The sequence below is a fragment of the Arachis duranensis genome, chromosome 9, assembly GCF_000817695.3.
Source record: "Arachis duranensis cultivar V14167 chromosome 9, aradu.V14167.gnm2.J7QH, whole genome shotgun sequence".
In the NCBI taxonomy this organism is placed as follows: domain Eukaryota; kingdom Viridiplantae; phylum Streptophyta; class Magnoliopsida; order Fabales; family Fabaceae; genus Arachis; species Arachis duranensis.
In genome coordinates, this window is record NC_029780.3 from 788,977 (window position 1) to 799,493 (window position 10,517).

General features: G+C 33.2%; 1 protein-coding gene across 1 annotated transcript; it reads left to right on the plus strand.

Annotated features, from left to right (window-relative positions):
* The first annotated feature begins 211 nt into the window (after positions 1 to 211).
* LOC107463808 (protein RAE1) lies at positions 212 to 4,994 on the plus strand. The gene is made up of 11 exons (XM_016082685.3): positions 212 to 360; positions 507 to 593; positions 916 to 993; positions 1,120 to 1,313; positions 1,594 to 1,735; positions 2,817 to 2,897; positions 3,378 to 3,506; positions 3,607 to 3,684; positions 4,101 to 4,172; positions 4,297 to 4,377; positions 4,642 to 4,994. Exons 1-11 carry the CDS (start codon positions 313 to 315, stop codon positions 4,690 to 4,692), a joined length of 1,041 nt encoding a protein of 346 aa, XP_015938171.1. The 5' UTR covers positions 212 to 312; the 3' UTR covers positions 4,693 to 4,994.
* The last annotated feature ends 5,523 nt before the right edge of the window (positions 4,995 to 10,517 follow it).

The window sequence follows — 10,517 nt, forward strand, 5'->3', positions numbered from 1 at the left end:
AACTCAATATCCAATCTAACAACTTATTTATTTGCATTTTCTCACATTAAAAAATTGTGTAATTATTTGGGCGCACCACTGCACCGTTCAGGTAAGATATTTATTATATAGTCATCGGAGAAGGTAAAATCAACAGGAAGCCCCTCAAGTTAGCGTTATTTCGAAATTGACCCTCTCTTCTCCTCCTTCAGACTTGAGATTAAAACCTTGTTTCAGTTCCTTCCTTAGTTCAAAAATCAAAATACAAAACCCTCCAAAACAAACTCTTCTTTCTCTTTCTTTCAGTAGATTCTGTCTTTGTTTTTCTTCAAAATGTCCACTTTCGGTTCCGCCAATACAAATCCCAACAAATCCTACGAGGTATTGCATTCTACATTCTCCAATTTCTGCTTCAACACTTTCTTATTCTTTCGCACTATTATCATAATTATGGTCTTTTATTATTGTTATTATTATTATTATTATTATTATTTTGGTTGTTAATTTGTGGTTGCAACTTTTTTTAGGTAACCCAGCCACCTGGTGATTCAATTTCCAGCCTTTGTTTCAGTCCCAAGGCCAATTTTCTTGTCGCTACTTCATGGGATAACCAGGTTTCAGTTTGACTTGGATATTAGGGCATATTTTTTTGTTGATGTTTTGTGTTATTTCTATTTTTTAGTGTTAGTTCACAAAAGGAAAATGGTCACAATGTTATCTTTTTGGTGTTTCTGGCTTTTACCATTAACTTCTCAAACTGAAAGTGATATGATGTTTTTTGTAATTAGTATTAGAAAGAAGAGGTGACAGAAAATACTTCTGAAACTAAACCAGCTCTTCAAATTTGTGTTAAGAAAAAGCTCTTATGTTGTGTTTAATTGTTTGATAGACAAATGTTTTTTTTTTTTTGGTGAATTTCTTTTGTCAATATCGTAGGTTCGATGTTGGGAGATTGCAAGGAATGGAACTGTTATCAACAGCACACCCAAGGCTTCAATATCTCATGACCAACCAGTAATGAATTTCAGCTCATTTTATTAAAAAAAAAAGAAAAAGAAATTATTATTATTAGTAGTATTACTGGAAATTTCTTTTGGACTGAAATGGCATTGTAATTAATGTTCTCTTTTATTGTTTAAGGTTTTGTGCTCCACTTGGAAGGATGATGGAACAACGGTTTTCTCCGGAGGCTGCGACAAGCAAGTCAAGATGTGGCCGCTTTTGTCCGGTGGACAGCCAATGACTGTTGCCATGCACGATGCCCCCATTAAAGAGATTGCGTGGATACCGGAGATGAATCTCTTAGCCACTGGGAGCTGGGATAAGACCCTAAAGTATGCTTTTTGATTCCTTTTCTTCATTTTTAGTTTAATGAGACTTAGTTTATTTTGTTGACAGCTTCAATTTTGCAGGACAAAAAATTGAATTCAAATTGCTAATACCCTTACTATTGTTCTGGTTCATTGTAGTTTTGGTCAGAAAGATGCATTTTATAATTTTCTTTAATTTTGTTTTCCAACACCTTTACATGGTATCATTGTTGTGGTTTGTATTGAAGTTATAGCTACTTCAGAAATTATTTTATGAATTATGTATTTACTTTTTTATTTATAGGTATTGGGATACTAGGCAGTCAAATCCAGTGCATACTCAACAACTCCCTGATCGCTGTTATGCAATGTCAGTGAAACATCCACTGATGATTGTAGGAACTGCAGATAGAAATCTGATTGTCTTCAACTTGCAGAATCCTCAGGTGGTGTTTATTCTGTTACTTGTTTTGAGAGTATCTTTGTTGCTTGTAACACAGTAAGCAATAGATTGGTGCCTATTGTAAATTTTGATTTTTATACTTAGGAAGTTGAAATTCAACTATAAATTCTATAATGAGTATTCAATTTGAGTAACATGGATGCTAGTGTATAATTTTGTGAGATAATGTTAAATATACAAGTGTTATGAGAACAGTTATGTTCTTATAAAATATCATAACTTGGATAGCAAACTATTAAAGGGCATTGTGCACTTCACAGGACTTGAGGCTGATCATCCAAACTTTCTCAGTAGAATTGTCTTCTAGGAAAACCCTAAAATAAATAAATAAGTTGGTATAGGTAAGTAAGTAAATAAATACAAGCTCATTACAATTGATCAATACCTGAATGCAATATGCTAAACTTAACTTAGTACTCTAAATGTCTATAAAACCATGTTTTTCTCAGTACTCTAAATGTCTATACAACCATGTTTTTCTTTTTCTTACTTTGATAAATAAAATTTCATTATCTACATAATGGGGGTCGCATCCTATCTCTTGAGGTGCCCATTGCCCACAAATAGGAGGAAATACATGCCATTTTGAACATATTGTAGAGAATCTGAAAAAGAAAAGGTGCAATCTAACAACTGAACTATTACGTTACTGTATGCAAAAGCTTGATCTTTTCTCTATTAGATAGGGTCAGTTACATGGATGCAATTGTGTAGTGGCATAAACCATGGCTATAGAAAACTAAGCAAACTATTTACTATTCAAATTTACATCTTTACTTGTAATTTTGTCTATTATTTTTCTTGGTTCACTCCACCTCTAATGGTTGGATTACCACCTATCTTATATACTCTTTTATTAAGATTCCTATAGGTCTACACACATGGCCAAACCAGCCAAGAGCATTTTTTGTTTTATTTCAAACTAGTCACATGGTCTATTTTATTGGTTTACAAGGAACAAGTTATGAATCACTGATTTCATATTAATATTTGAAGAGCAGCTGATTTCAATAAATGTCTATTATTCGATGTTTTTATTCTTATCTGTATTGAAATCCTAACAGACTGAGTACAAAAGGGTGGTTTCACCCCTGAAGTATCAGACAAGATGTGTTGCTGCTTTTCCAGATCAACAAGGCTATTTGGTATGTATTTGCATGCTTTTCCTGATCAGACAAGATGTGTTGCATTCCTACATTCAGTTACACCGACAGAAGTTGTCTTGTCCTTTTATTTTATTTGATATAATTCCTGCTATGATTAGTGTGATGCTGTGAAGAGCCTCCATAGTTTGATGATGCTATAGTTGGTTTATGCTAAAAGGATTTTGAACTAACATCTCTCGGATGACAATGCTGAGGCCTTATTTAACGAGATATAACTTGTAGAAGCTGCAAATTGAATAATTCTATTCCTTATTTTCCTTTGCCATACTTGTTTAGTTGCTCTATGCATGCATGGTCGGAAATCTTCCAGTTTTAATTGTTTTCTCCTCCATCATCACCGGTATTCTCTTGGTGATGTTATTCTCACCATTGGTAAAATCTTCATGTATATATATTCACTGAAAGACTAAAGCATTACTTTAAATTAACACTGTTAAGCATTGATTATTCTCTTTGTAGGTTGGCTCAATAGAGGGAAGAGTTGGAGTACAACACCTAGACGATGCACAACAAAACAAGAACTTTACTTTCAAATGCCACCGAGAGAATAATGAGATATATTCTGTCAACTCTCTAAATTTCCATCCGGTAACACACCATATAATATCAAACTTAGTTGAAGTTCGTTCTGAAAGGTAGTTGATCTAATATTCTGTAGTGTCATATCTTATTTGACATTTGCATTCAGGTACACCACACTTTTGCAACTGCTGGATCTGATGGTGCTTTTAATTTCTGGGATAAGGACAGTAAGCAGAGACTCAAGGTTCTAATATTTCTCTGAAATTCTCCCTTCCACTTGTCGTTTTATGAAATTGATCATTGGAATTTCCAAACACACTTTCACATTTGTGTTGTAAAATAATAGTTTTTGTGCTAGTAGGTTCCATTTGTATGTATGGCATAAGCTCATCTGATAGCCATGATATCACTATTATTTGGCTTAGTTTCTTTTCTCATTTGGTTACCCTGAGTGGGAGGCACATGCTCTCTAATTTTCCTGTTTTTCCATATAGGCAAAGTGAAGGGCGAATCCCTTTCAGATTTGGTTTTTAATTTTCTGGATTTTAGAGCCGTTATCTCTATATTGATCATGCATTATTTTCTATGCAGCTTAATGTTTTTCATGAAGTATTTGATGTTGCTATCATTTGACTTATAACACATGAATATGTTTTGCAGGCCATGCAAAGGTGTAGCCAACCCATACCTTGCAGTACATTCAACAATGACGGATCCTTATTCGCATATGCGGTATGTCTCATTGTTTTCACAAACCATTTTTTTTCTTTTTCAACTTCCCGCAGAATTCAAGTTGCGATTGGTTTGTTCAAGATACGATATGTAATTTGATTCTGAAACGTGTTTCATTCTGTAGGTCTGTTATGATTGGAGCAAGGGTGCAGAAAATCACAATCCAACCACAGCCAAGAACTACATCTTCCTGCACATACCACAGGTACACTCATGCATATATACAAGTTAGTAGATTGTTAAATAATCTTCTGAAGAACATATTATAACAACTTATCTAAGAAGTAAAAAATTAAACAAATTCGGGGTGCTTCATTCATTTAGATGCCTCTTCATTCCGTTGTTAACTATGAATTTATAGTTCCATGATGCACAGAACTTCCTATGTTATTCTTGTATTGTTTCCTTTCTCTTTTTTTTTTATGTTCTAAGTAGAGATTAGCACTTAGCAGTTACGTCTTGTGAGCAGGAATCTGAGGTTAAAAGCAAGCCAAGAACTGGAGCAACAGGTAGAAAGTGAGGGCTCTGTTAAAAGGGTCAGAGTTTTGGAGAATTCGTTACAGAGATTTGATACGCGATTCAACAGAATCAGTCATTTGATGTTTTGGCGAAATCTGCTAAGATTGCTTCTGATATAAGATTTTCTTTTTAGGGTTGCCAATCTTTTCTAGTTTGCCAATGTACTGATATATTGATTTGAGGTTAGGTTGATTCCCTTTAATCACATGTACAGATTGGTTCTGATATCTTTTTGAAATTTTTGGATGGATCTGATGGATTCTTCTTTCATTCATAACTAAAGGTGTGCAATTTTTGTTTGGGGAGAGAAAATATTCTTGTTCTTGAAAAGAGAAAATCACCTGTTTGTGGTAACTCTAGAGTCGTTGTTACCATTTGAATAAAACAGTGGTCTAGCATAGTTATGTGTCTTGTCTGACCAAATGTTTCTAAGAACAGGACAAGACATTGATGGACAGAGACACAAAATTTTGTCTTTTTGTATTCTGTTTGGTAATAAATTAGAACAAATTATGAAAATCCAATTTATTTTCATTTCTTTTTCATTTAAAAAATTTGAGATGAAAAATATAATAATAAAAAATATAATTATGAAAAACTAACAAGAATAATGAAAGAAAAAATAAAAAATAAGTTGTGTTCCTTGTTAGTGTCTCCGTGTTCTTCCTGTCAGGATGGACACAAAATATACTAATTCAGTGTCTCTAGACACATTGTTGCTGTCCATGTCTTTTCTGCCAAACAGAATCTTGTGTTTCTATGTCCATGTCCCATGTAAACAAATGCAGCCTTAGTGTGAAGAGGGAAAAAAATAACACTGCATAACAACCTTTGAAGCCGTGTTAAAAAAATAAATAGAGGATTACTGTCATATGAACATCCTGAACAAGGAAAAAAAATGCTTTTAACATTTGCGAGTTAGAATTTAGAGAGTAGAGGTTTAAAAGGTAACATTTCAAGACCTGACCCTCCCTCCCTTTTTCTCTAAAACACGAATTCACAAAAAGACACAGACAAATGCTATACGTACAACAACAACAAAGTCTTATTTCATTAGGTGGGATCGATTATATGAATCAAACAATGTTATTGTATTTTATTATGTATTATATTTACAGTAAGATGGTTTATACATAAATTTTCTTTAATTACTTCTGTAGGGTTTTTTTTAGGGGTGAGCACGGGTCGGTTTGGTTCGGGTTTATGGTAAAATTAGAACTAAACCGATCAAAATGTAATTAGTTCAGTTTGGTTTGGATTTACGTTTTTTGTACATATACTCGAACCAAACCAAACCGATTAAAAACGGATTGGTTCGGTTCGGGTAATTGGATATCCGACGACTTTGAAATTTATAAAAAAAACTAAATTTTTATCTTAAAAATTCAACAAGTACAATAAACATATAACAGCAATAGAAATAATCTAAACATGTTAAATACCAAATACATTAAAAACTAAACTCATTAAAATCTAAACATATTAATAATGAATAATCATTGTCTAATGAAAAAGCCATATATTTTTTTATTTTTTTATTTAATTAATATATGATCAGATTCGCGGGTTGGTTTGGGTTCCGTACCCCCAAAATCGATACCCGAATCAATCACTAACAAAAGTCATCGATTGCCCGTTGATTTGAGAACCAATTTAATTGGTTCGGTTCGGATTTAAATGGGTAATCGAGTACTCGCTATCCTGTTCACCCCTAGTTTTTTTTGGGTATTTCTTTGAACGTCTGTGTATCTTTAAATAAATAAATAAAAAGAAAACTTGAAAAAGTAAGGGGAGGAAGAGAGATTGATAGAGGGCGTTCCAAGGAGTTGGAAAAAAAAATTGGATGTTAAAGAAATAGAAACTAAATGAGTGGTGGAACTGGAACAATTGTGTAGCATAATATGATATAGAATTTGTTGATAGTTATATGTTACATAAAGAGTAGTTAAACTAAAAAGCTAAATTAATAACTTCTAATTTGACAACTTAAACTCTTGTTGAAGTCTCAAACATGTTCTAATAAGGTTTCATTCAGATAACATCATTTATCCTTTTAGTCTCCCCATCCACAAGTATATCTTACTTTTGACTAAAGCGCACAAAGCTAATAAATGATTAACTTTAGGATAATTTAAAGTATTTAGACAAATTTAATCTTAAAAAGTTATCAAATCTTAATACATAATCAAGTATAATACAATTCATGAATATGATTATAACTGGAAAAAGTGCATTAGAACATTCTTAAACTAATGAAGTAATTTATATTATTTAAAAACGACTATGTTACGTGGACACCAAAATCAGCCACCAAAGTCAGCATCAGTATAAAATACATATTAGAATATAAATATATATTGAAAATAAATTAAATTACACATATATTTAGATACAAATACATTAGTGGTTAATTTTAATGTATAAATAATATTTTTTATTTTTATTTTTATTTTGAGTATTTTCTGTTTTTAAGATTTTATGAAAAAAAGAGTAAAAATAATAAAATGTAATTTTTTTTTTTACAAAATTTTAAAAATAAAAAATACTAAAAATAAAAGTACACAATGAAAATGCATGGAATATGAGTCACTAGAAGTAGTAGTATAGTTTGTACATGAATTTCTTCTAATGGATGCATGGATGGAAGATAATCAAAATGTTTTGCACTTTTCACTATATAATGAAAGTATAGTGATGTTAGATTGAGTAGTGTTGAAGAAAGGAACATAAGAGGCCATAACAAAGTTTCTTGTTCATTAAAAAATATGATTGCTTCGGATTTCTATATCATTCTAAAAGCACGCGTAATCTTTACCTTTTCGCCTTGGTCGCTCAATGCTACTTACTACTCAAATCACTTTATTTCCATCGAAATTACAACCACCCCAAAAATAATAATAATAATAATAATAATAATAATAATAATAATAATAATAATAAACTAAGGTAGTTAATGTCAATTAAAATTTAAAATTTACGATACCACACGAAAAGAAATTAATGATCGATTTCTTATCTTATAAGGTCGTGAGTTTTGTTTATAATATCAAAATGACGGTCATTTTAATTGGTAACATTCTCTAATCGTAAACTTTTACGTAAAGTGATTTACTCGTAAAATGAGATAATTCTAAATCCATACAAAAAAATATTGTTTACACATAACAAATGTTTATAGATGATCACTTTTAGTTTCTTAAAAAGATTTCCAAAAAAAATACTCGTATTTATTCTTCGATGAGAGATGACATATTAAAATTGCGTCCTTTTGAAAGTGCATTTTCGTTAAGGTAGAAACTCACGTGCAGTCGACTTCACGTGAAGTTGATACTTGAGAGCAGTTAGATGATTTGATTGATTTGACTAAATTTTCATCTAACGGTTCTCAGATATCAACTTCATGTGAAGTTGACTTCACCTGAGTTTTCACCTTTCATTAATTATAATAAATTTCCATTGCATCCAATCCTTCATATATTTACATAAAAGCTTTTAATTTTAATTATTTTTATGGTGCCATTTTTTTTAGCGAAGGCATATGACTACAATTGCTATTTGCATGCGATATCTCAAATTTAGCTGAGAGATTATGATACCGTTTTTTTTTTCCTCTAAAACAACCGATCAATATTTTAGATTTTTTGTTAAATCAGAAAAGATAATTAATTGGTTAAACATAAGATTTGATTAGTTTGCCTAAAAAAATAAGGAGAAAATTATTTAAAGTCTCCTTTTTTGTGTGAAGGAGTGCATGATTTAAAATTAGAATTATTCTTCGACCCATGTATAAACGTTTTTACTATGCAAGTCTTTACAAGTTATTTATATTTATGCATTTTGTATTGTTACTGCACATTTTTTTTCTTCAAGTGGCTTAGGTGTAGTTCAATTTAGAAAAAAAATATAGCATTAGAGGAAATATTTTTCTGTATTTGCAACAAATTTAGGTGTAATACGAAGATATTTGGGTGTATTTTTATTCTGATAAGTTATGCATAATTCAAAACTCTTCCTCTTCCTCCTTCTCATTTTCTGTTATTTCTTCTTCTTCATCTTCTTATTTCATATTTTCATAATTCTTTTTTGGAGAAAAAAATCAAACAAATTAAAAAACAAAAAATATATAATGTTGCAAAATCAATAGAAAGAGAATGAAGGGAAAAAATGCAGTAACAACAACAGTAATAGAAAAACGATGATGAAGATGAAACATGTGAAGAAAAAGGAGAAGAAACGTAAAGAAGAAAGAGAAAAATGAATAGGAGGAGGAGGAGAAACGCAAAGCGCGCTATGAAAATCATTGAGTAGCGCGCGTGTTGACATGCTCGTATAGGTGAGCGTCCTTTTTGTTGGGTTTGGTCCAACTTATATAACTTGTAAATCAAAATAACTTGTATGTGTAGACACTTCTCTTAAAATTATTCAGTTTAGTCTTACAATTATTATAATTATGTAGAATTCTTTGGTTGCTATATATTGGTTAGTTAAATCATAATAATGCATGATTATATTTTATTACCCCTAAAACAAAATTATATGTGCATGTTCATTTTATATCGGCCAAAAATGGATCATATAATGTGTTTCTACTTATAACACTAATGATATTATCACGTGAAAAAAGAGAGAAATAAAATCAGTCATTATACACTAAAATTAATTATTAAATTAATTATCACTATTTATTTTGCAAAAGTAAAAAATCGTCGTTATCTGACTCTAAAAAAATAAATAACCATTTATATCCATGAGAGATAAAAATACTGACATTTGTACCCATAAAAACTCAAAACTAATCTTATACTCATGATAGATGCTGTCCGTCTAACAACAGTGCCCTGACTTAAAACTTGGTTCGTAGGTTTCCGAACCTACGTGGCACTCCCAACCCCCCACCCCCAAAGCCATATCTGAGCCAACCATTCACCATCATCATCTTCATCTTCTTCACCATCATCTCCATCCATCACTATCTCTTCCCAGCCACCATAACCTCCATCACCATCACCTCAGCACTGCCATAGCCACCTCCCTTCACCACAACCTCCGGCCAACCATTCACCATCATCATCTTCATCTTCTTCACCATCATCCCCATCCATCACTGTCTCTTCCCAGCCACCATAACCTCCATCACCATCACCTCAGCACCGCCACAGCCACCTCTCTTCACCACAACCTCCGGCGACAACCCACACCGCCGCGCCCTTTCTCTTCTTCTTTCCCTCTTCTCACCTCCGCTAAGCTCAGAAACCACGGCGCCAGCTCCTCCTCTCCACCAAAGTCCAGAGCGGCAGCGGCCACCTTCTCCATTCCTGGGTCTCCTCTCGTCTGCCACCAAACAGCCGCGACACCCAACCTTCTCCGCAGCGTCCTTACGGCGTTCCAACCCGTCACTACTCCCCTGTCCGAACCCTAGCTCCGCCAACCATCACCGTCGACCTCTACGAGCCACCGCAACCCTCTTTCCTTTTCTCCTCTTTGCGTGTTCTCTGTCTTCCTCAGCCACACCAACGAACCGGCCACCTTCTCCTCCCTCTCTCTCACTGGCCGAACCGCCGCTCCGTCGACGAGCCACAGCGACACTGACGATGAGCCCTTTTCCCCTTTCTTCTTCCTTCTCTGTCATCCTGTCTCACCATCGCGAACTAGCCTAGCACCGTTGCGATTCCAGCCTAGAAACGCATGTTAGTTGCTTAGGTTGTTAGATAATCTGAGCTGGATAGTGGATTTAGGTTTGTTTTGATTCATGCTGCTGTTTGAAAATTTTGTTGTTTTGATTCATGCTGCTGTTTGAAAATTTTGACTTGTCTGATGCTATTGGGA

What these genes read in the sequence shown, in the direction of transcription:
- LOC107463808 (XM_016082685.3), top strand. Translation starts at nt 313, where the DNA reads ATGTCCACTTTCGGTTCCGCCAATACAAATCCCAACAAATCCTACGAG. An exon ending in TCAACTTGCAGAATCCTCAG is followed by an intron (nt 1,736 to 2,816) that starts GTGGTGTTTATT and finishes AAATCCTAACAG; the next exon opens with ACTGAGTACAAAAGGGTGGT. An exon ending in GATCCTTATTCGCATATGCG is followed by an intron (nt 4,173 to 4,296) that starts GTATGTCTCATT and finishes TTCATTCTGTAG; the next exon opens with GTCTGTTATGATTGGAGCAA.